The sequence below is a fragment of the Hypomesus nipponensis genome, chromosome 14, assembly GCF_054491055.1.
Source record: "Hypomesus nipponensis isolate SF chromosome 14, ASM5449105v1, whole genome shotgun sequence".
Taxonomy (NCBI): domain Eukaryota; kingdom Metazoa; phylum Chordata; class Actinopteri; order Osmeriformes; family Osmeridae; genus Hypomesus; species Hypomesus nipponensis.
In genome coordinates, this window is record NC_140374.1 from 14940001 (window position 1) to 14966442 (window position 26442).

Genomic DNA, 26442 nt, shown 5'->3' on the forward strand with positions numbered 1-26442 from the left:
GCTGTGTTTGTCAGTAATCCTGACTGTCTGTTTCACATTACTCTCCATCGAACGGGGCTGAACGGACACTGTTTAAGCGTGGAATGCAGAGAGGCTAAACATGTGTCGACTCAAATACCATCTATGTATAGAGATGTAGAGATGTGTTTGTGTACGTGAGAAGATGTCTGTATGAATTAAAAAAGGAACCACGACAGTAAGTTCAAAAAAGGCAAAGAAAAGACGAAAAGATCATGCCTTTTTATGAATTACAGTACACTGTGTGTGTATCTGTGTGTCTGTGTAACGTGTGCATGTCTGTTTGTGCATGCATGTCCTTGCCTCTCTCTCTCTCTCTCTCTCTCTCTCTCTCTCTCTCTCTCTCTCTCTCTCTCTCTCTCTCTCTCTCTCTCTTTCTCTCTCTCACCAATGCTATGTCTGTGTGTGTCTGTGTGTATCAGTGTGTGTGTGTGTGTGGGGACACTCACGATCTGCTTCTCTCCAGGGTTTCCAGAGCTGTAGGTGGTGGCCAGGGTGGAGGAGCAGGCCTCGCTGTACCAGGGCACGTTGCCGTACTGGGTGGTGCTGCTGATGGACAGGGTGTAGATGCTGTTGGTGTAGCCGTCGCAGTTGCAGCTGTCCTTCTCCCGCCCGCCGTTCCCCGACGCCCACACGAAGATGGAGCCCAGCCCACCACGGCCCTGACAACGTGCCACACACAACGTTACGCACGCACACACACACACCGCCACGTACACGCACAGTGTTGTGCGCTCAGACGCGGGACACAATGATACATGCGCACACACACCAGACACAAACAGCTTTGTACACGGAAACATGCAAGCGCTTGTTAAAAGCCAGCCCCCAACTGCGTGGATGAATGTGTGTGTGCGCGTGCGCGCGCAAGTAAGTATGAAAAATCACTCCGGACAGGACTGCTTCCTCCAGCGAGGTGTTTGTGTCGTTCCCGACTCACAGCTTCCATCCCAGAACATAACTCTTCCTAATGGACCGCAAACACTGTCAGAGGGCTAACGACACGCTGACAACCAGAACAGACGACAGAATAATCCTCTCACGTGGCGTTCGCTGGCTCAGTCATCTGCCGCATGGACAATAGACGTTTGGTGGAGGAGCGCATGAATCCGGCTGTCGTGTTTTTTTTTTTTTGCCAGTCGTCATAATGACAAGCAGGCCGAACAGTGAATGAATAGTCTTTATCACACTTGTAACAATGGTTGCCAATGGTAGCTCTCTCTGGCAAGCCAACGTGCTTTGAGGGGAGGAAGAGAGAGAGAGACAGAGAGAGAGACAGAGGCAGAGAGAGAGAGAGATAGAGAGAAAGATAAATAGAGAGAGAGAGAGAGAAAGAGAGAGAGAGAGATAGAGAGAAAGAGAGAGAGAAAGAGAGAAAGACACAGAGAGAGAGAGAGAGAGAGAGAGAGAGAGAGAGAGAGAGAGACAAAGACAGGTAATGAGGAAAAAACGTTGAAACATCCTCCACTTATTTGAAGGGATGAGGGATCTAGATATGGGAGAATGAATGGAGGGAGGAGGGCTGGAAGGGAAGGAGCAGGACCAGGCAGCTCTCTGGCTCCCACTGGGTCCTGGCTCACCTCCAGCTGAGTCTGAGATGAGAAGCCATAGAGGTGGGAGTGCCACCAACGAAAACCAATCGTAGCCCCCACACGCACGCACTGAGACAAGTGCACAAACAAAAACACACAGACACACACAGGGTCACGCTGGAAGAAGAGGCTAAACAAACACACACGCACACACAGATACACGCTGAAACAAGCGCACAAACACACAGTGTGTGCTGTGTGTGTGCGGTTGTGCCTGGGGAGAGGCTTCCTGCCCGCCGGCGGCTCCAGGCCACCACAGGCCAGGCTCAACAGTCACTCAGCTCCTCAGTAAAGGTCACACTGCTCTGCAAATAGCCTTTCTCATAAAACGTCCCATCTCCAGTGAAGTATGTGGACCCATTTGAATGACTGAAGGTGTAAAATGCTACTGTTATGCTGATAGCTAATTACATTTTCCGAGCATGTGGATTTTTTTGGGGCTTGTCCACGACTGGCTGAGGGCCCGGCGTTTTTTTTGTTTTTTTTGACCACGTCTCTGCGAGGTTATCACGGTGACGCAGAAGACAGCCGCTACATCAAGAAGGCCCTGCTGTGCTGCTGTATGCCAATTATCATGTTCTTTTTTGCTGTTAGATGGAAGATGTACGAGGCGAGCTTTCCCATTAGAATGACCCTTTTTTCTCTCCCACTCGCCATCCGAACACAGATCCCTATCCTCTCCCTTCTGAAACTTGCTCTGCGTCAGCAAACCTCGCCACATTCTTTTATCTGCCCCCCCTCTCTCCCCCGCCCCCACCCCCCCCTCATCTCATCTCTCATCCAGCCATTCTTTTAATGTCCCACTGTTAATGTAGCATGGCGACACGTGGGGGAAATGGTGTCGTTAACCTCTGATGATTTCTCTGGTTACCCCTCGCTCGTTTTCCCTCTCTCTGTTCAAACCCAGCGGGCCTCGCTCGTGGCCCTCTCTCTCTCTCTCTCTGTTGAAACCCAGTGGGCCTCGCCCGTGGCCCTCGCCCGTGGCCCTCTCTCTCTCTGTTCAAACCCAGCGGGCCTCGCCCGTGGCCCTCTTTCTCTCTCTGTTCAAACCCAGTGGGCCTCGCCCGTGGCCCTCTCTCTCTCTCTCTCTGTTCAAACCCAGTGGGCCTCGCCCGTGGCCCTCTCTCTCTCTCTGTTCAAACCCAGCGGGCCTCGCCCGTGGCCCTCTCTCTCTCTCTCTCTGTTCAAACCCAGCGGGCCTCGCCCGTGGCCCTCTCTCTCTCTCTCTCTCTCTCTCTGTTCAAACCCAGTGGGCCTCGCCCGTGGCCCCCTCTCTCTCTCTGTTCAAACCCAGCGGGCGTTGCCCGTGGCCGTCCATCCTGCTCTCTCCGCCGCGTCTCCCAACAACACGCTCCATCCCTCTATCAGCCAGACACGGGGTGGTCTGATGGGGAGACAGATCGGCTGACCTTCGCTGCCCGGTGGAGGGGGGTGGGGTGGGGTGGGCCTGCGAGTCTCTTCGCCGCGAGGTGAAAGTGAGGGAGAGGGACGGCGAGAGCGGTAGACAGCGACAGAGAGACGGAGGGCTCAAACGAGGGCGAGCGAGAGCCGGCCGCGTCAGAGACGTGCCAGTGTGTGCGCGCGCGTGTTTTGGCGCGGCTGACCTCCGTGACCCCTCGCTGGAAGGCCTCCTTGGCCAGCTTGGCGGGGCCGTCCACCGTCTTCCCGTCGTCCTCGGGGCCCCAGCTGGCGCTGTACACGTGGACGTGCTGCGAGTTCATGCTGAGAGAGTGGGCCTCCACCACGTCGGTCACCTCCCCGTCCAGCATGCGCACGCCTGCGGGAACACACACGCACGCACGCACACGGAACCCACACGCACACACACGCAAGCCCACACACACAGACACAGAGATATTATAGTCAGTGTACAGGATTTGAGGTCGAAGGAGAGAGGATGCCAGCATGTACAGAGGCCTGGGATGATGGAGTATGCGACATCTTTCAGTGGGACAGCCACACCTAATGTGGCTGTCAAAGAGAAATACAAGCTGGCGGAGAAATCGGCCCGTTTTGATTGTGTGCCAACGTTGATGAGCAACTGTACTATGAGCACGAGCCCACACCCACAAACCTGCACACACACACACGCACACACACACACACACATACACACACACACACACACACACACACACAAACAGACACAGTTTATTACTGTATAAACAGAGCCCAGCTGACCAATAAATTGAGGGTGTTGTCTGCACCCATCATACACACAGGCATCATCCGGCAACCACACAGCAACACTGCTGCTCCGACAAGGGTCTTGGTAGCAAAACAAATCCTGATCGCTTACTTCAGCCTGCCTCAGCTGTCAGTGAGGTCGGGTCCTGGAGGTTTCAGGATAAGACCATTGGTTCCACAGTGCCAGGCAAGATCAATCAAGCTCAGATGGGTTATTTGAAACCATACACTCTGAAATCTGTCACAAACTTCGGCTTCAATGTCGGTGCACGTGGGCGAGTGTATGGCGTGTGGGGGGTGGTCTGGACCACAGCACCTTTCATCCCCCCTCCCCTACCCCCGCAGAAAAACACCCCTGCTGTCTGGGTGTCTGATGTCTGCCGCCTTAGATCAGCCGTCTGGATGGAAATGGCAGCGGAGAGGCGTGAAATGAAGCGTGCTCAAATAAGGTCTATTACTGTTCCGGCACCTTCTGAGCCATCCTCCCAACTGGTAATGTCCACATATAGACCAAAATAACACAAACATCCAGCACCTCTCCGGCCTGCGGATACACACACGCACACGCATACTGCACGCACACAAACATACTGCACGTGCGCACACACACACACACACACACACTCGCTAGCAGTATGGGCCGTGCTGGAATCGAAGGCTGGAGCGTGCAGTCAGGCAGTGCTGAGGCAGGCAGGGCCGCGGAGGCGAGGGCCGTGGCGAGGTGAGCAGCGCTGATGAAGCATCCCCTCCAATGTTGTGGTGTCTGTTATGATGATTGCAGTTCGATATCACCTGTGTTGGTGACAGGACGCTGGAGGGCAACTTGCTCGACTATCCAGCTGGGCCTCACTGGAGCTCATTTACAGCGACGGGCTGTTGGAGCTTAACTCATTTGTGTGGGTGTGTTTGTGTGTCTGTAATATGTGAGCTAAGGGGTCAGTCCCAGTAACTAAACACTAATCACTGTACAGAATAGTTCCGTAATACGGCTTAGCATAGCAGGGAACAAACCCCCTGGTGCACACACACGCGCACACGCACGCTCTACAAGCAGTGTTGTTTGTAAACAATCCTTTGACCTAGTGACCCCTGCAGATTTGCAGGGATAATTTATGCGCCACGCAGGGCCAGGGAGTCGTCATCGTAGGGGATGCATGCTAATAAAGGACTGGAGACAAAAAGAGAGAGACGGAGAAAGAAACAATGATAGAGGATAGAGAGAGACACAGAGAGAGACAGAGAGGAAGAAAGAGAGAGCGACAGAGAGAGAGAGACAAAGAGGGGTAGACAGAGACAATGAGAGTGACAGAGAGAGCGACAGAGAGAGACAATGAGTGACAGAGAGAGAGACAGAGTGAGAGAGACAGCGAGAAAGAGAGAGACAGATACAGGGAGAGAGAGAGAGAGAGAGAGAGAGAGAGAGAGAGACAGATACAGAGAGATACAGAGAGAGAGAGAGAGAGAGAGAGAGAGAGAGAGAGAGAGAGAGAGAGAGGGGGGGGGGGGGAGTTATGGCTGGCATCTGTGGACAGCATGGCCACTGGCACTTCCTGCTCGTCTGACCGAGTGTTGGGTAGTAAACGCCAGAGACCGCCAGAGATGGCGATAACTCCACAGGAGGGCTGTGCTGCGCAGGGATCAGCCGGCGGAAACAAGCCAATCACAGCAAGCTTTTGCGCACGTACCTCCAATTTTGGCATTGTAGGCCACGCCCACGCCACACACGCCGTTGTTGGCTGACGCGGCCACCTCTCCTGCACAGCGGGTCCCATGTCTGGAGTAGAGGAAATAGAGAGAGGTAGAGAGAGGTAGAGATAGGAGAGAAAGAGAGAGATGGGGGGGGGAGTTAGAGAGTTAGAGAGAGAGGGTTACAGAGAGAGAGAGAGAGAGAGAGAGAGAGAGAGAGAGATGGGGGGGAGTTAGAGAGTTAGAGAGAGAGGGTTACAGAGAGAGAGAGAGAGAGAGAGAGAGATGGGGGGAGTTAGAGAGTTAGAGAGAGAGGGTTACAGAGAGAGAGAGAGAGAGAGAGAGAGAGAGAGAGAGAGAGAGAGACAGAGATAGAGAGAGAGAGAGAGAGAGAGAGAGAGAGAGAGAGAGAGAGAGAGAGAGAGAGAGAGAGAGAGAGAGAGAGAGAGAGAGAGAGAGGAGAAAGAAAATAGGGAGAAGGAAGGGGTAGAAAGACAGATGGAGAAAGAGAGAGAAATTGCCAAAGACAAAAGGAGAAAAACACGGAGTAGAAGTATGAGAAGCAGAGAGACTGACCATGATACAGAAATGATGTTTCCTAGAGACAGCACAAAGCATGCTGTGCTGATAAAATGCATCAGAAAAAAATCATCCAATAAGCACTTGTGGGCACAACCTTGGTCAGGGAGATGGAACAGGACAACTAATAAAACAAGTAATCTATTGTAATGTAGCTAGTTTACACACAGCCCAACCCTACTGTGAAGCCCTCTGTGACATGCTTGCGTGTAAAAAGGGCTATACAAATAAATTTGATTTGATTTGATTACTGTAATGTAGCTAGTCTACACACAGCCCATCCCTACTGTAACGTAGCTAGCTAGTTTGCACACTCTACTGTAATGTAGCTAGTCTACACACAGCCCAGCCCTACTGTAACGTAGCTAGCTAGTTTGCACACTCTACTGTAATGTAGCTAGTCTACACACAGCCCAGCCCTACTGTAATGTAGCTAGCTAGTTTACACACCCTACTGTAATGTAGCTAGTTTACACACAGCCCAGCCCTCCCTACTGTAATATAGCTAGTCTACAAACAGCCAAGCCCTACTGTAATATAGCTAGTTTACACACAGCCCAGCCCTGTTGTAATGTAGCTAGTTTACACACAGCCCAGCCCTACTGTAATAGAGCAAGTTTACACACAGCCCAGACCTATTGTAATGTAGCTAGTTTACACACAGCCCAGCCCTACTGTAATGTAGCTAGTCTAAGAACTAGCGAGTACTGTAGGTAGCTGGTGTACACATAGTCGCCCTGGTAGCATCAGATGTGTCGCTGTGGTCGCTCTCCTGCTCTGGGAGATAAGAAGCCTTTCAAACATCATCCGATCATATTGTTGTCAAGTGGGTTGGGTAATCACAGCACTGAACCAAAGCTGTTCAATCATTTCTTGTACCGTCTCGGCTGCATTGGAGCACACACATTGACAGTATACTGTGTACCATCTGTAGTGTGTGCTCTTGGTACAGAGTGGGGACATCAGGGCCCAAGTGTGGCGACTACTGATGGAAGAAGAAGAAAGCCGCTTTGTTGGAACGGTCTCCGTATGAAGGCCAACGGAAAGAAAAGAGAGAAAAAGATGACATTGAATTATTCAGTGTCCTTTTTGAATTACGAGGAGAGGGACCGCTCGTTATATCGATCATCATGATTGCCAGCACATCTCTAAGCTAGGCGAACAAGCACACGCGCGCGCGCACACACACACAGCACACAGACACACACACGTGCTGTGTGTAGACACGCACGGCACACTTTCATGGACGACAAATCCCAAATCGAAACCATTAAGACGCTTTAGGCAATATGCAGTCTGCTGATCATGACCATTAATGAAATCGCTTTGGTTCGGTAACTACTTTCGGTTTGAGGTGCTTGCCTGCTTCTCTCAGGCTGTTCCTGGTGCCATGTGGTCAGACTACTGTCAAAGAGACCAGAGCACTTCACCAGGTCATTAGAGGTTTTAAAACTGTTTGATTACAGGACGCAGATCTGTTTACCAGGTTCGTAGACACCTCCGTTCGTTCCCCAAGATGCGCTGCAGTCGTGTACGCCAAACCAGCACATAATTGTAACCCAATTATTGTTTTGCTGGAATCAGTAATTACATGCTTTCATGTTTTGGTCAGGCCATCAGCTTGATGGTGTGTCAGGGAAGCGTGGGTGGGCTGATTCTTTTGAGCTTTTCTAGCTTGTTTGTTGTTGTGTAAAACACACCTGTGATTCATGATGACGGTGTTAATGGCCACTTTTAAAACTGGAATCAACAGAAAAAAAAGTGAAGGCCCAAATATAAGACAAAATACTTCCTGATCGATTTCCGAGATTCAAAAGGTATGGGTGGGGGTGTGAAGACCTGGACAAAAGATGCATGCGTCCAACATTAGTCCCCTGACTTTCCATATCTCACGAGAAAGGTTGCTCGAGAGACAGAGCGATTTATAAACGAGCAGTCATGACAAGACAAAGAAACCTGTCCTCTGTACAGAGCAACCCTGCCACATTTCAGCAAAGTGACATCTAAAGGGATGCTGGTGGGGAAGCTGTGTGCTGGAGCAAGCATGACCTTTCCAGCAGGAAGCCTCCCCTCCCATGCAGCGTCGATGTTCGAAACAAACACCCCCCCCCCCCGTGCATCTCAACTCCTAATCCGCCCACCTGGAGGCTGGCCAAAACAGAAACCCATAAACCATGATGAACTCAGGGTGGAGACAAGTTCCTGGTGTAGCACCACTTTATAAGAGCGTCAGATGGACTTTTAAAGAGATGAGGGGGTCTAAAGCACAGCGCACTACATCCTGTTAATCTCCATCAGCATAGAGAGAAGAGAGGTAGGGGGGGGTAGAGAAATAGATAGAGTAATTAAGGAGGGGAGGGCGAGAGTTTACGCATAGAAAGAGAGGGAGGGGTAAGGTGAGAGAAAGAGAGAGACAGAGAGAGAGAGAGAGAGAGAGAGAGAGAGAGAGAGAGAGAGAGAGAGAGAGAGACTGCCAGAAGAAGAGGCTGCACTGGCCCCAGCCCAAGCAGCCAGCATGGTGGCCAGGATGAAACTGGCTGGACAAGCCCAAATGTCTAAATGCATTCCTGGCTCCCGGCAAAGTCATAGTCTCATCCACAGGATCTCACGGCATTCTTTGTGTTGCAGCCCACAAATATCTTGGCTCGGAGGAGCCTTGGCAACCAGTGTGAAGCACAGCCTCCAGTCTTTGATGGGCAGAGAGAGAGAGAGAGAGAGAGAGAGAGAGAGAGAGAGAGAGAGAGAGAGAGAGAGAGAGAGAGAGAGAGAGAGAAAGAGAGAGACACAGAGCGAGATGAGAGGGAGAGAGACGACAGCGGGAGAGAGAGAGAGAGAGAGAGAGAGAAGGAGAGAGAGAGAGAGAGAGAGAGAGAGAGAAGGAAAGAGAGAGAGAGAAAACGAGAAAGAGAAAAAGCAATATGAGAGGGAGAAAGCGAGATGAGAGCAAGGGAGGGAGCCCGAAGCTACACGGAGGCACTTTCATGGATTAAATCTCCCCCCCTGGAGAGGGGCCACAATGACAGAGCCCTCATTTCCAAACACACAGGCAAACAAAAAAGCCGAAAGATTACACGGCGTGATTGGACCGGACCTGTTTAAAATCACATGAACAGCCTGATGTGCGGAGAGCGGACACCGCGGGCCAGAGCAGACGATGGGCTTTACGACGCGGACACGTTTCAATCTGTCAAAACACGGCAGGCCCGAGCAGACGATGGGCTTTACGACGCAGACACGTCTCAATCTGTCAAAACACGGCGGCGAGGCATGATTTCAGAAGCACTTTATCGAACGCCTCGCTCGACCGCGACCGGAGTGCATTGGCAAAATGTCACCGGAGGAAATGATAAGTGAGGTCACGTACCGGAGTGCACACAGAACAGACCGTCAAGTCAAAGTTAGTGTCGGCTCTAAAAGTGTCACTTTCCGAACGGCCACGCCACTTTTTTTGCAGGACCACTGCTTTATGTGAGGCAGGGCCTTATAGGTTAAGGAAAAAACGATAGACATGTCACTTCTGTTAGGGCCTTCATGTGGGAGAGAGGAGCAGTGACAATAAAGCAGGCGGGAACACTCAGTCACCAGGCACTGTCCGGTAGATTTCCGCTCGAAGACCTGATTTGAGGAAACAGACGTTTAAAAGACAGATACAGCGGATATATCACCAGGGGAGTGGAGCAACACGACAGGAGGACTTCTTTGAACGCGATAGGGTAGGTGACGTCTGGGCGGCAGGCTTTGGTATGCTGTGTGGGCCTCACGAGATGAGCCGAGGTGCAGGCGATGGAGACTGGACCCAGAGGCCTGGGAGAGATAAAGCAGCTTGTTATTCAGCACATGGCCCCCTTGTCCTTTACCTTATCTGAGGGAGGGACAACGCAGAGACAAGTCTCTTTAGTCCTTCCCTGCCTCAGGCCAGTTAAACCTCTCCCCGGCCCCGTTTTCCGGAAAGTCCTTCACTAACGAGCTCGACAGTCATTCCAGCCACCAAAACACCCGTCGACATTAAAGGACAGGTGAGAAACCGATTGGATGAGGTGACATTGCCCTGGCCCATGACGACATACTGGAACATGATCGCACCATGCTGGAGAGCATAGGGGGGGGGGGGGGGATATATCCAGTGTTTGATACTCTACAATATCGTACTGTGTACAGTACTGTGGAGGGAAACTGATGTTTCGCGATGCTGGTTCCGATCTGTCTCCTGTAGCACTATATCATCTATCTGGGAGAGTGGAGTGAATGGGGCTGGATCCAGGCTTCCCCTAAAAGGATTATGTTATTTTCTGGTCTGCTTAGCTGAGCCCCTGTGGCAGGGATGGTTAACATCCAAACAGCGCAAGTCTCTTCAGAGTATGACCCAATCAGAGGGACGCTGGGCCGGGATAAAGGATAATGATGACCATGGTTATTTTTTTGTTGTTTGCTCCTTCTCGCCCCCCCCCCCCCCCTCTCCCCCCCCCCCCCGCCCCCCCCCCCCCCGCTTCTGCATCCCAGCAGCCTCCAGGAGTTGCAGGGATAGAACGCCCACATATTACCGGATTACTGCGTGAACCAAGGCACTCTTCCTGATTCATATGATGTTGGCCAACGGCCAACCAAGCCAGAACCACTGCCTCCAAATGAGCTATTCCGGAACATGTCTGTATCATCTGTTCACTTCAAATGGAAACTCTCATCAAGTCAACAGGCCCCATGCTAACACCCCTAAACCCATAAGGTGTCTAAAATAGACATGTCAACAACGGAATGAACAGTGTTACCTCTTTAAAGAAAGACCTCATTAGAATCTCCAGCCTATTAATGAGTTTGTCTCCCCCCCCCCCCCCCCCCCCCTCATGCCTTATAACCCGATAAAGACACGTTTACTGAGAGAAACATATTAGTTATATCCACTGCGCCTCAATTACAGAAAGCGTCCTCCGTGGCCCGCTGACACATGTGCTTAAACAAGCCATTCGTCTCCTCGTCTGGCTCCTCGTCTGGCTAACAGTGATGGACACCAGGTGCCTGGTAATGTGTGCCGGTTCAGAGCTTGGCTCTGGATGCCTGCTTCAATCACCGTGGCCTGGGCCTCTCTGGCTGGCAGGAACAACATCCCCTCAATCACACCACGCCCCATTCCTGGGCATGAGATGGCAGCGACAGACGGAGAGAGGGGGAGGAGGGCGGCAGATCCGGAAAGGTGGTGGAGAGAGAGAGATAGAAAGATAGAGATGAGAGAGGGAAAGAGATAGAGGAGAGGAAAAGGAATACCAAAAGAGTGATAGAGAGATAGATGGGAGGGAGAGGGGAACCGGGAGAGGGGAAGAAAGAGTCCGCGGCGGAGAAATCAGAGGAAAATTGGGTGAGGGAGCGAAAGGAAGAAAGAGAAAGAAATCCCAGCAGGGAAGAAGATTGGAAGAGGGGGTGAAAGTGGAGGAGAGTGAGAGACGGAATGAAATCAGGTCTGAGGGCCGAAGGCTCTGCCAAAATCACCTCGCCACGTCTGCGGATGCATATCCTGCCTCCTCAGCCATCAGGGAAATAAACAACCTGGGCAGGCGGAGAGGGGGGAAACAGGCCGAGATAGGGAACAGGGTGGACGGTGGAGATAGGAAGCCCGTCTGTTTGCTTGCTGCCGACGCCTCCGGCTCAAGACAAGCGTCTCCGATAGACAGCTGGACGTTTCTCCTGCTCAAGTGAAAGCTATCGCAGCGCTTTAAATCTCCTGGGGCCTCAACCGAGGGGGACGGGGGGATATTGTTTTCAGGAGGTTAAAAGTGTAACTCTTCCCAACCCCTCCCCCCACTTGACATTGACCAAACAATGGGCCACCCTCCGCACAGAGTCGGGACGACAGCGCTCGGCACGGTGAGCACATTCAGGTGGGCCTGGCTTGGGCCTCTTACATTCCAATGCTGGCCGCACATGAAAGACCAAAGAAAACAAAAGGGGAGAGGAGGAGGCAGCGGGAGGTTGTCAGGAGTTTGGCCGAAAGAGGCCGACGTGGAGAAGCTGTGTGGACAGGCCTGTCATAACAACGCCCTGTCTGTTCGTTGGCCCTCTCAACTTGAAAAGCCCGGGTATTGATTGAAATATAATGTCGGACAGGAGCGGGAGAAAGGTGAGAGGAGGACAAATCTTCTGGTGCGCAGAAAAAAAACGAAAGAAGAAAGTTACCTGCCGGGGCGAGACCTCACCCCGTCTGAACTTGAAACCCATCCGAAACAAGGCGCCCTTTCCTGCCAAACTCCCTGCACGAAAGCACACGCCAAGCGGCCGACGCAGAGCGCGCCCGTAAATGGATGCGAATTTGAAACCCAGCCTTGCGTGTCACCAATACAAATGAGGCGGCCTTTGCAGGGGGAAGCTTTTCGTCTTTCTCCTGTTCTCTTTCTCCCCCCCCATGAATATATTCATATCATCTCGGAGTGGAGGGGGAGGGAAGCGACGTTTGCTGCCTGTGCGCACTGTGCTCGCTGGGGAATTACAGAACTCATCTGGTGTGATTTCTCCACAGGTCACTCTCTCCGCCAGCGGCTCCACTCGATCGGCAGAGGCGCAGACACGCACGTCTTGTTTCATGGTAATAAATGGATTCCATCCGGGATAATCGCCTCGACAGCGCCGGGGAAAACCGCCGTAGTGTCTGCGTGCTTTTGTACTTAGGGTATAACTCTGTCTCTTTGCAGTGTGTTTGTTTGTGTGTGTTTGTTTGTGTGTGTGTGTGTGTTTGCGAGCCTCTGTGAATGGCTGTCTCTTTCACTGGCTGTATATAGTGTGCACTGTCTGTGTGTTGAGTCTGTGTCTGTGTATGTGTGGGTGCGTGCTGTGTAAGAGTCTGATTGTTTACACGCCAATACAGTATACGGCATGTGTGTGTGTGTATGTGCGTGCAAGCTGTATGAGTGTGTTGCTGTGGAGGAGAGTTTGCCATGGAGTCTGAACCAGAGTTAATCCTCTTCTTTGGTCTGCATGTGTTCCATCAGCAGGACTGAGGGATCTCCTCGTCCAGCAGGGCCAGGGTCGAGCAGCAGACCTCACTGCCCCAGGCAAGCACAGCAACCAAGGTCCACATTGAAAAGAAAATGGAGGACGCCTCGAATCACAGTTTGTTTATTTATTCATGGTTTCATTTTTTTGGTCAGTTGGTAAAATGTATAAAAGGGCAGCTTTTCAAAGGCTGTTCAGAAGAGAAAGAAAAACGAGGAGAAAGTATAAACCGTGTTGCGGCAAGAAGATTTAGTTTCCATCCAATATGCTCAGGGTGCTTCTGAAAAGACACTCATTTAGCGACTGTTTCTCTGACGCATTGCAAGACAGCGTCAAAGCTTTGAAACAAAATAAACGCGATAAACAAACAGCACACAAACAAACAACAAAAAGACTGTGGCAGTCGTCCCAGAAAAGAGGGGGAGATTTGAAGCAAATCCTGCTGTGCCTTTTAGAGGGGAGAGCTTCACATCTGATCCAGGGGGGATTGGACAGAGCCCAAGGTTTGGAGTGTGTGTGGGGGGGGGGGGGGGGAGAGGGAGAGAGAGGAGAGGGTGAGGGGGGGGGGGGTAGCAGACGAGAGGATGAGAGAGGAGAGAGAAAAGCCAGGGGAGGACAGCAGACCAAAGAGAGAGGGGAGAGCAGAAAAAGGTTCAGGATGCACCCTGCTCCCCCATCTTCGAATTAAAAAACGCCCTTTATTGCTGTCTATTCTGTACCCCGTGGAGGAGAACGAGAGCAAAAGCAGACGGGGAAGAAAGAAAAGAGAAACGGCTCACGGCGCACTAGCTCAAAGGAACACCCCAAACCATACTGGAGAGGTTGTGAGAGAGCGGCTGGGAAGCGTGGAAATGTGGACTCCCTGGTGCCGACCGCCTCATCCACTGAAGCACAAACACGACGCGCTCCCTCTCCCGGGGAGTCCGGCCCGAGCACAGCGTCGGATCGTCATCCAACTGAATTCTGCCACATATTAGCTGGTCAGTCGCATGGCGTAGCTCAGCGGGCTGTGTGCTGGAGCGCTGATGGATATCCTGGTTGGGTCTGGGTCTGCTTCTTGCTACCCTGGACTATTCCCAGGCTGGGTTATTAGCAACACAAACAGGCTCCGAGGAGGTTTGTTCATAGATGCATGTCGGAATATTTGAGTAGGGATGGAAGGCTGGGATTATTTAGGGGGGGGGGGTGAAGGCGGGTGGGAAAGCAACAAATCGAAAGTTTTGATATAACATTCAGTAAAAAAAACAAAAAAACAAAAAAAACATTCAGTCATAAAAAAAAAAGAAAAAGATAAAGATAAATGTTTTACGATTTCTGAACCGATTCGATCCTCGATCTGCAGTCGAATGCTTTCCCACTGAGCCGTGTGTGGACTGTACACCACCCCTCCCTGTCCTGTGCTCCAGTACCTGTTCTCGTTGCGCTGGGTGTAGCGTGGCTGCGGGTCCGAGTCTCCATCGTTGACGTCGTAGCTGGCGTCGGGGTCCTGGGCAGGGGCACAGAGAGGGGAGTGAGGGCGGCGGGAGGGGCGTACACGAGTCATACCACACACACACGGACGTTCTAGAACCTCTCTCCAGCCCAGAGTCATGTGACCCTTGTCAGTAGACTGACATGACACGGAGCTATGGGAGGCTTCTCTGTTTATATTGAGAATAGAACTCATACTGAACTGAAAACTGTAATATCCTCACGACCACACAATGCTGTAATCAAACCATTGTGTGGTCGTGAGGATATTACAAAAACGATTTGATGTTATTTGGTGGTAAGATCCCAGCAGATAAATGTGTGGCTTGAGAGTGACCTTTCGATGTCTCACACTGAGGGTTTGTGTATGACCGCTGACCGTGTTCATGTGTCACCTTCAGTGTTTGAGGAAACCCCAAAATGATTGTTACGGATAAAAACCCCACCCACAACCTTTCTGCAGAAAGTATCATGTCGATTATTCATTTAAGTCCAAAAGGGGCAGCGTGAGGCTGAAAGGGGAGAGGTTGGTACCACCCTTCCATCACCACCCTCCCATCACCACCCTCCCAGCACCACCCTCCCAGCACCACCCTCCCAGCACCACCCTCCCATCACCCCCCTCCCAGCCCCAGCCTCCCAGCCCCACCCTCCCATCACCCCCCTCCCAGCCCCACCCTCCCATCACCCCCCTCCCAGCCCCACCCTCCCAGCACCACCCTCCCAGCACCCCCCTCCCAGCCCCACCCTCCCAGCACCACCCTCCCAGCACCACCCTCCCAGCACCACCCTCCCAGCAGCACACTGTCACACAGGGGGACTGCACTCACGTAGTTGGTGGCCAGGTCGGGATGGTCCTTCTCAATGCCGTCGTCCAGGATGGTGACCACCACACCTCTGCCTGTGTAGCCCTGGGCCCAGGCCTCTCTGGTGTTCAGGTCCTGGTGACTGGGGCTGGACTGGAGGAGCACGGCACGCATTAGAAACACAGCATGCATTAGAAACACAGCACGCAGCAGAAACTCAGCATGCATTAGAATCACAGCACGCAGCAGAATGTAGACACGTGCACGTGTACAAACACCCACACAAACGCACAACACACGGAAGCGGGTGGCATGCTCGCGCACAAACGCGGTCCTGAAAATGGCGGCGCATTAAGGCGACCCCGGCACACAAGAGCCTCCTCTGGGAGAACCGCCACGGAGCGAGAGAGATCCACAAGTGACTCACACAGGCCTCATTATACAGCAGGATGGGACCCGTAATGAGGCTACTCTCAGAAACACTCAGGGATGGGGTGCCAGTGCTGCACTAGAGAGATGAAAAGCATGCTACAATAGGAGAGAGGGGGAGGGGGGGGGGGTGGTGTTCTGGCTACTTTAACGCCGCCTTCGCCAATGGCTGACACAGTCTCTGGGAGTCTCTTTAGCGGGGTATGAATGCCGGGTAATATTCCTGTCAGGGGCCGAGGCTTTCTGCTGGATGTATGGAGATGTGAGAGATTGTGGAGAGCACATTGGTCTCACTCACGAGGAGGGGGGGGGGGGGAATCAGAAATACGGGATCCAATCCTGCCTCTGACGGAGAGAGGGGGAGCGAGGAGGAGGGGAGGAAAGAGAGGAAGAGGAAAGACAGAATGAGAAAGGGAGAAAGAGAGGATGGAGAGAGAGAGAGAGAGGTGCTAAAGGGAGTTTGAGAGAACAGAAAACAGAGAAGGTGAAGGGGAGGAAGACAGGAAGTTGGAGAAGAAGTTGTGTCCAAATACAAAAAGAGAGAGAGACATTAAGGAGAAAAGAGGGAGAAAAAGAATGATGCCGGCCGTCAGCTCGATCACTCTCCTCTATTCTGAGCCTGATGTGTTAAATGGATCCCGATGGAAATAGACGCTAACCAATCCATCGGCCCCCTGCGGTTTCCTTTAGGGCATCAGTCAGGCCCCTCCAACCCAGGCTTCCCGTGGATCTTTAGCCCACAGAGGTGACCTCCTGCTGGGTAACATCACAGCCCTGCCAGGGCCTGGGAGAGGACATCCATTTCCTTGGCTCCGGGCACGGTACCACCACAGACTTTTTAAAGATGGCGTTTTTTCCAAAGCATTTTTCATGCTTTAGTTTCAGTTTGTAAGTGAAGTGTGACAGAAATGCAGCAAAGGGCCAAGGCCGGATTCAAACCCGGGCCGCTGCGGTACGACCGCAGCCTACATGGTACGCACCCCCATGGACATCCTTTCTCAACACGAGCAACACCCTGACAAATCTTCTCTGAAAGTGTAGGAATATCATTCGCACATCTTACGAGCCAGTCAATTCTGATGCTGTGAAATAGGCAAGAAAAAAAAAGAAGGTAATATTCAGGGGAATACATCCTACCAAGACAAAATGGATTTAGATAAGCTGTCAGAAGAGCTGGAGTGAAGGATTGCTGTTGAACATCCGCCCTCATCCACAGCAAACCTCATTACAAACAGGCCATTTCTGTTTGCTTTCACAGAGTTGGGTGGAGGAGTTCAAACCGCAGAAAGGCCTTAAACCCTCAGCCGATTAGCGGACTAATGCTGAATGACAGAGGTGGTTTCACAGCTTCCATTCACAGGTGATTTATGTCTCGGCAAGTCAATGCTGCTATTAATCCGTTTCCAGCACCAAAGGCTTAGTGCATTACGAGAGAAAAGGAGGAGAGAGAGGTAGAGAAAGAGACAGAAAGGACATGGGACAGAATTAGGAAAGGGAGGAAAAATGTAAGAAAGAGATGAGAGAGAGAGAGCGTGAGGGAGAGATAGTGAGAGGGAGGGGGCGAGGAGGACAGATTCGACGAAAACAGAGCCCCCCCCCTCCCACTGTCTGCTTGTACTTCCTATCAGGCCAGAGTCCTGCAGGTGTCATGGCTTCCTCTCTGAGCAGTCCACCAGCGAGAGAGAGAGAGAGAGAGAGAGAGAGAGAGAGAGAGAGAGAGAGAGAGAGAGAGTGAGAGAGAGGGTGAGAGAGAGAGCGAGAAAGAGAGTGAGAGAGAGAGCGAGCGAGCAAGAGAACGAGAGAGAGAGCCCTCGCCATCACCAACTCCCCACACACGAAGCACACAGGTGACGGTGAAGCGGAACGTTTTTTTCCGCTCACGACTGTGACATTCCTCATGGAGAGCCGAACTCCCGGGCCTGCGCGCATCTCCCAATGGAAACCCTCCAGGAGACACATATTCAATTAGCTCTTATCTAGATGACCATAAGGGCACGATAAATTGCAGTCTGTGCATCGAGCAGCTCTCTCTCACGCGGTACGTTCTACCCCAGGGCCTGGGTGATATTCAGGGTTTGGAGTACTGCGCTGGCTTCACTAGATAAGGCTTGATTAATCGTTGGAGGTGTAGTATGAAATAAGCCAAAGTTCAAACTTGCTTGGCTACCCAGACAGTGGAACCATGGAGTGATTAAGAACGGCTAACCCGGGACTTATCTCTGGAAAACGGACAACCCAAGCTACAAAAACAGGCTTTCGTCTAGCCGCGAGTCATCCGTCCCCTCGACAGCGTCTGTCCCCGAGCAGCGAGCGAGGCCGGACCAAAGGAACGACGGAGGATTTCGTTCCTTCGCCACGGGGCATGACCGCCGAGACGTTCCGCTCACCAGGTACCACTGCTCGGAGAACTTGGGGTCTGACGGCGCTTCGTAGACATCCCTCTTCTTCCTCGGTTTCGCCACCTGTTGCTCCGTCCACTGCACCTGGAGAGGAAAGCAAACACACACACGTTAGCACTGATAATGAGGGGGAAAAAGAGCCATCGACATGCGCCCTCCCATGCAGTCCTTTGATGTGCACGCCAAACGCTCTTGTGGCAGCACTTCGCCCCGCGTCTTCCAGACCACAGGCAGAGAGGTGCCCAGCTGAGTTTGATTACCAACACGGCGACAGAGAGCAGGGAGACTCATTGGACTCGTTCCATTCCTCCCGTGCTGTGCATGCTCGCGCGTCAAGTCTGACCGAGACGACGGTCTCCGGGAGGTTCCGTACCGCGTAAACACGGTTTAGGGGCTCCAGTCTATCCGGACCGACAGATCACGGACCAAAGAAGACTGAGTAATAAGGACACAGACAGGCAACTCTCCCAATGAACACAAAGCGATAACACAAGCCCTTTAGTAAGTCTGGTCATGGAAGCTGCTTGGTAGTCGAGCCTGGAGCTAGATGTACGTGACACTGTCTCTGTCCTGAGGGACTGCACCCGTCAGAGGAGAAAGACAGTTCTCATTGAGGAGATTGGGTCTAATACGGCAGCCATGTTTGCACAGAGAGCCCAGGCAGACAGGGAGTCTCTCTTATCCGCTCTCTGCCCGCTGGCTTAGTAACGGGACAGATCCATAAACCATAAGGCCCGCGCGCCTGGAGACAGCCCGCACTGCCTCTGCACCTGACTGACTCCCAGACTCCGCAGAGAGACAGGGAGAGAGAGGAGGGGAGACTGAGACATATTGAATGGGGCTGAAATCAAGCGAGATGAAGCGACAGAGAGAAAGGGGAGAGAGACAGAAAGACAGGGAGAGAGGGAGAGCCATATTGAATGAGAGAAAGCCAGTGAGAAAAAACAAAACAATAGACTGGCAGGAGATAGAGAGAGAGAGAGAGAGAGAGAGAGTGAGAGAGAGAGGAGGCTGCAGTCCCCACAACAACAAGCAAAAAAAACAAAACAACAAGCAACACTGGTTTGCAGTTAAAAACGAATAACAAACCCGCCTCCCCTCCCAAACAAACCAACTCATCCATTTCTATCCCTCCTAGGGACCGTGAGGAAAACGAGAAAGGGAGGAGGAGGTGGAGGACAAACAGCCAGGGGTTTAATGACGGGGGGCCTGAATGCAGCTGCCAATGTCATGGTTCCACTGGAATGATCAGTCGGGGGGGATGGCGGCGAGCTGAGAGTTAGCCAGGCACAGAGGACGGCCTGGTGGAGGGACCAGACAATGGCAACAATGTGAGAGACAGGCCCAGGATTAGGAAGGAGCGGGAAAAGATGAAGCTTAACAGACTCATTTACCTAATCCCAATCCTGCCATTCTTCCTTCTACACATGCAAGAAAAAAAAGGGATTTTAAAAGAGGATAGTGGTTATGCTGCGCTCAGCAGACGTTGTGTGCATTTAATCTCCAGGTAATTTCACATTGTGTTTATTTAGCTACTGTGGGAGCGTTGGAGGTCAGTAAGAAAGATGAAGGTCATTTCCACTTGTTTTCATGAGGAAGCTCGGCTGTCTCACTATAACATCCAATCCTCCACCCACACTGCCAATGGCCGTGCCTTGCTCCAGGCAGCCGGGGCTGTCATAGCAGGGCTCCCCGCTGGAGAAGCTAAACCTCAGCTGAACTCAGCTAGCCTGCTAGCCACCCACGCTAGCCTGGGGCTCCATCACAGCCTGTTAACAGAGGCAGGCAAAGGCCTGCAGATGCTAACCCTCTGCCTTCCTGCATTAGGATCCTTTCATTGAGAAGTGTTTTCACTTCCTGGATTGACTGACTCGAAGAGGCACTGACATTCCGACCTTGGTTACTTCTCCACCTCTCAAATGAGGACTCGGGGGGGGGGGGGGGGGGGGAGGAGGTGGGGGGGTGGTGGTTCTGGTCTGGAGCCAGCTGGACTGGAGCTAGCCCTGATACAGGGAGATCTCTGTCTGACCCAGCCCAGCGGCTCCAGCGCAGCTCTGGCAGGGAGGGCCGGCAGATGGTTCCTGTCGGTTCTCCACTCGCTCTCGCGCTCCCCCACTGTACCTTCTGCGCCCGCCCCCACGCTACAAGGTCACCCCCCCCACCCCTCCCCGCGTTTCTGCTCATCCAGGAACGTCTTTCCGAGTGGCGCGGAGCCGCGCAGTCCTCCGCAGGAGCTGTGCCGTGCCGTACGCTCAGGCGGGCCGCCGCTAACGAGACGAGCGGCCCGGCCCTAGCAGAGATCCAGTTAGCGGGGCTGAGCTAAGTGCTCGCCTGCCACCAGCTGCTTTCTGTAAACTGAGCCGATTTCCCGCGAACGAAAACGTCCTCGGGAGACAGATGGGAGAGCGCTTCCTGCAGAATTATAATCTCGTTAACTTTTGGATAAGAAGACAAAGCTCTGGATGAGACCGAACATGACAGACATGTAAACGCCGCTGCAGGTGTTGTTAGCGCTCCGCGCCACGCGCCTCGTCGGAATCCACACACCCAAGAGCAGAAGTTGGGGGACGGGGGAGGGGAGAGGAGTAGGAGGAGAAGGGGGGGGGGGCGTGTGTGTGTGCAGTGAACAACACGACGTATCCTGACAAAAGTGTCAAACCATTCCGGATGGTTCTGCTTCCGTTGACAGCCATACTGTCTTCCCGCTGTGTGACACAGCTGGCTTGTTGGCTCGTAACAGACAGGAGAGAGTCGTCGGCGTTGTCCGTGCCTCTCGATGTGTACCAGGCGGGGGAGGCCGACCGGCGGGTGCACCGCCCAGGGCGTGAGGGGCTCGGGTGAAAGCGAAAGGAGAGGGACCTACCTGTGGCTCCTTCTGGAGGAGGGCGTGGGTCCTCATGTGGCCCGACAAGGACCTCTTGGCGACCGAGTGATGCCGGAAATGATAGTAATCTCCAAACACCTGCAGACACACAGAGAGTGGGAGGGGACGGGAGTTAGGAGTGAGAAACCCACGCGCGACACACCCCTCTTTGTCTACATCACGGAAAACCTGTGACAGGCACTTCCGCATGCGAGTCCGGGTTCCTACGGAGACGGAGACAGAGACACACACCCACACGTATTCCATCACCTGCGGACACAAAGAACGCCCCCCCCTCAGCAGTGAACGGAGCAGTGTCCTCCGGATACACGCTCTCACACCTCCACAGACAAAGACATCAGTTACGCCTGGCCTGGGAGCGGACACATCCATCTCCAATAATTAGACGCGTCCATTAGAGAGCAAGCGGCCACCGCCAGCCATCAGTCACGCGCCTGCCATCGTTTGTTACCCGCGCGGGGCTGGTCCCCGAAAAAAAAACAAAAAAGGGAGAGGGGAGGAAAAATGTGTTTTTGAAAGGATGAAGGAACAGTGATCGATGACCTCACTGACGACGATCCGGAAGGGGAGACAGCTGCTCTCTCTCCTCCCCCTGACCTCCATGTTCCCTGGCACCCTCCGTGTTACCCCGTCCCTGGGCCCTGGCCAAGGACAGAGGCCTGCACAAACAAGCCCCGGGAGCTCGCCAGGGAGGGAGGGGTCGGGCTGGGGCTGTCTCCTCCAGGCTGGTCAGCGGGTCAGGCTGGAGGAGGACACAGACGGGGGGGCAACGTCTCCAGAGTGTGTACTCCAGCATGCAGAAGTCGAGAGAGAGAGAGACAGAGAGACGATGAGTCAGGAGAGAGGAACGGAAGGCCGTCCTTGGTCGCGGAGCTCCTATTCACGGGAGACTGGCGTCCGTTTGAAAGGGAGGCGTTTCAATTTGTACAGTCGCGCCACGGGGGACCGTCTCACCTTCACAAGACCAGCGGAGCGAGGGAGGAGAGGAGGGGGAGGGGGGGGGGTGAGCAGGCCAGCCTGCTGAGGATGGATGCGTGTGAGGAGGGAGAACAGCCGACACAGCAAGACGGTGGAGTCTCCTGGGGATGCAGGAGTCTGTGCGGAGGCAGGGAGGGAGTACAGATCCTTCCAGATGTAGGATTACGTAGGGAGGCAGGGAGACAAGTAGACAAAGAGACAGACAACTGGGGGAAACAGACAGGTGGAGAGGCTGGCAGGCAGGCAGGCAAGGAGGCAGGCAGGCAAGGAGGCAGGTAGACGGTGAGACAGGCCAGCAAGTTCCCAAGACCAGTCAGGTGTGCTGTGTGTAAGTGCGCGCCGAAGCCTTCTCTCGCCCACAGCTGCCAACCGTTTGAAATGAAAATGGATCCGTGCGATATGCTGAGCGTGGGCAAGCACCTGTCCGAGTTATGACAGTCGTCGAGTCTTCGGAGGCGTGTTCAGGACTGCGTGCCACTCGCCAAACTCCACTGTTGACGAGTGGAAATTGGCCGGTACACACAAACACACACACATGCACAGCAGGTGGCGTGCAGGTAAGCAGGCTTCATTATCCTCCTGGGCGTCAGAGTGAGGCTTGGGGTGCTGTGTGCAGAGAGCTAGCTAATGGCGCTGGGTGAAGAGAGAGGCAGCAAATGCGGGGCGAGTAGGAGCTGGTGACATTGTCCTCACTTATGAAGGCGCTGCCCGTCAGGCGGAAAGGTCATGCAGGTCATTGAACGACAACAACAGAAAACTGGAGCCAGCTAGAGTGCCTCTCCACCTCTCTTCTAGCTTCTCTCTCGTTTTCCATCTCTCTCTCTCTCTCTCTCTCTCTCTCTCTCTCTCTCTCTCTCTCTCTCTCTCTGCAACCCTCCTCTCCTCCACACCTAACTCCTTCTCTACATCTCGCCGGCCCTCTGCAGAAGACTCACTTATCCGCCAGAATTCTCTGCAGAATTCTCCGTCTCCCCTCTCTGTTATTCTGACAGGAGGGGGGGAGGAGGAGGGTGTCTGAGTTGACCGCCGGAGTGTCTGGATCAGACTGGGTCATCACTCTGAGAAGACTAGGCGGGAGTATGAATCATGTGCAGCGGAAATCAAATGGCCCTGTTCCTGTGTCACCTTCACTGTCCTACCACCCTGTACCCTCCTCTCTCCCCTGGGACCCTGGCTGGCTGGCTGGCTGGCTGGCTGAACCCCAGACTGTGACACAGTCAATATTGGCCCGCAGGAATAGGCTCCAGTTCAACGGTGCCTGAAAGAGAAGTCTTCACTTCTGAACCAAGCTTTTGGAAACTATTTCACGAATGAGGGTGTACATATGTTCATGTAAATGCAGTGTGTGTTGATGATGATGTGTGTGCATAGATGTGTGTGTGTGTGTGTGTGTGCAGTTGATCAGACAGTGTGTTTAGTATGTGTCTAGCGTGTGTGTCTAGCTCTATGAAAGGCAGTCCAGAGAGGTCAGGTTGGCTGCAACAGAGCCGCTGTCTGGTATCGTACCAATGCATTCCCTGGGGCCAACCACACATCCTCTTTATTGGATACACAGAGATTCCTCTCTGAAGGAAAAACACTGGCCTTAGTTGTTGGAAGATGCAGCAATAACGTTAATCCACTTTAACCACCATCCACTTTAATTCAGATGGGCCTGCGCGCACACACACACACACACACACACAAAGTGACCACAGGCACTGTCTCCCCTCACACAGAGAAGGAAATGTCAACTCCACAGCATTGCTCATTGATTTGCCACGTAGCATTTCCTTGTTCCAGTCTCCACGCTTTTTACAGCTGCGCACGCACGTACGCACGCACACACTGTGATGGCCTCCTCCTCTTCAGCCGTTAAGTGGCTACACCTGGGCTCGGTGGTCTCTTCTTGTTTAACCCTGTAAGACCCCCTCTCAAAAAACACATTTGCAAAAAAAAAAAAAAAAATGTTTTTCAAAGACCACATTTTCATGGCCATTGGGTCTTATTGTATTGCCTTGCAATGCCATTGGATACTAAATGTGTATATAGGCCTGGCCATTAGGCCATGAACTCCCTCCACCAGCAAACTTTCCTGGAAGCAAATATCCTTGTTTCATTTGACTGGATATATCAACATTGAAGTAAGTAAATTCCATGAAAACATTTTGGGGGGTGATTGTTAGAATATGTATTTCATGTAAATACAAAGTTATTGTGGAATTCATGCATCACATTTAATTTCCAGCTTGTTTTGTCTTTGTTGTAATTTGACAACGGTGGGTGAAAATGGTAGCTAAAATAGTATGTGCACCTCGCACACTACATAGAGACGTTACACTTCTGAAATGTTCAAATACAGGATAAATACTTACAGAAATATTTGATGATTCACACTTTACAAATGGGTTATTCGTTATCATTTTCAGTTTAGACCAGATTTGAATAATTCTAAATCAATGTTATTTCTATGTTAGCAGTGAAATATAGTCAACCTTTTTAAAATCTGGACTTTGTCAGCCCAAATATCTGCTTGTTGCAGGCAGATACTGTTTGGGGAATGCTTTGGAGGATGGTTGTTCAGGGACAAGTGTAAATGTTTTGGAATGTGGGGGTTGCATGTATGGTGCATTGTTTGGGGACAGGTGTGAATGTTCTGCATAATGGGAATGTAAGAGAACACATTAGGCGAACCAGACAGTATTCTGTGCCTTCAGTGAAATGTATTGTATGGATAGGATTAATTTGTATTGGAATTAGTTGTTGCTGAACATACTCTAACTATTATTTCCATTTCAGAATGAGACCAGCAAGGAGAGTTTACTTCAGTATCCATGATGTCATTGATGCTATCCAAAATGGAGAAAGTGATGTTGACATGGAATCAGACACCAGTGATTCGAGTGATGAGGAGGTGGTTGAAAATGTCGAAGAAGTGGAAAAAGAGAATCAGAGACCCACTGATTGTCCAACTAATGATGGTAAAGACATCGCCAGCTTGCTGGTTGCCTTGTTTCCACTCCAGCGGGCTATAGTGCGTAATTACCCGCCACAACGCCCTTGAAGACGAGGGTTGAGCTAACGCTAGCTGTCGTTGGGGGATCCTCTCCTGTTGGGTCGGGCGCAGACCGACACTTGTTGGTTGTTGGGGTAGAAGACCGACCTGGAGTTTGTAGATATGACAGCTACTATGGATGACTTTATTGGGGCTCCGTCTGAAGAGCTGGGTTTACTAAAGACCAGTTGTTGAGGCTCGGTGACCATTATAAGATTGGGGTCAGTGATAAGCGGTTGAAAGATTCTGTTTGGTCGATCTTGGCAGCAAGCTTGGTGGACGCTGGCATGCTGCCTCCATCTGCTTCGGATGACTGGGCTGCACCTGTAATTGTCTGCGGGTACGTCGGCTAAGTCCGGGAGTGCTGTAGGCCTACGAGTTGGTTCCTGAGGCCTATAGGCAGCGCTTCAGGACGTGATTTCGTGGTGGTTGTGAGGCTAGGCAGGGGTTTACTTTGGACGTGCGCCTCATCAAGGGCAGGGACAAGGTGGTGGCTGATGCTCTGTGGCGTGCTCATTTCCCTAGGCTTGTTTACGTGTGTGTGTGTGTGTGTGTGTGTGTGCGCTCTCTTTTTGCTGCTCCTGCCTGTCCCCCCACCACCGACACACACACACACACACACACACACACACACACACACACAGTGTGACATAACAGACAGTAGGGAGAATGTACAGGTACATTAGGTTAATGTAGCAGTGTAGCTATACTGGCCCAGAGGCTGGGACATTCATTACGGCTGCCACACTGTCGTCCCATCTAAGGCTACAGGCTCATTATTTGTTTGGAAACATAAGCTTGCCGGCTTGTTTTCAAACGGAGGCTAATTATGTATTGCATCTAAGGGGCTTAAACTCTGCGTGTTCGCTGTCTGTAACAGATTTCCATGTATCAAATGGGCAACGTTGTGCTTCTAAAAGGATGTTAAGTAAATGCAAACCAATGTGAGATCCCGGTTTCTGACAAGAGTACAGTGATTTCTCAGGGGGAAATACAGGGCAGAGGTGACCTTTTATAGAACAGTGACGCACACACACAGACGCGCACACGCAATCATCCCTTACCGTAGATTCAAATCAGTTACACAGATAACTTGCCGTGTATCTCCAACTGTCTCACACCCACACACACACACCGCTCAGAGCGAGAGATCTGAAATAATGTACTTTCTGCCTTTTTAATTCAAAATGCTCCCACTGGGATGAATCTGAAGTCTTAAATCCCTCGCTGGGGTGGAAAAATATGCTAACCAAATTAGTAAACACCCAGTTCTCTCTCGCTTCACTGGAGCAATGAATATTCATGGGAGTCAGAGGGAGTTGATCTAACTTCCTGTCTGGCGTACAGCAGGGCCCCCCTGCAGAGCAGGGGGTCTGTCTCTCTCCTCAGGTCCACGCACTCA

The 26442-nt window shown here is 52.1% G+C and overlaps 1 protein-coding gene across 1 annotated transcript in view; it reads right to left on the reverse strand.

The window, feature by feature from the left end:
* The window catches only part of furinb (furin (paired basic amino acid cleaving enzyme) b), a 56174-nt gene that overhangs the window by 10114 nt on the left and 19618 nt on the right, over positions 1-26442 (reverse strand). Inside the window, 7 exon segments of the mRNA XM_084672337.1 lie at positions 468-680; positions 3215-3387; positions 5483-5571; positions 14450-14526; positions 15341-15469; positions 18133-18228; positions 21008-21106. Coding sequence (XP_084528463.1) covers positions 468-680; positions 3215-3387; positions 5483-5571; positions 14450-14526; positions 15341-15469; positions 18133-18228; positions 21008-21106 — 876 coding nt within the window.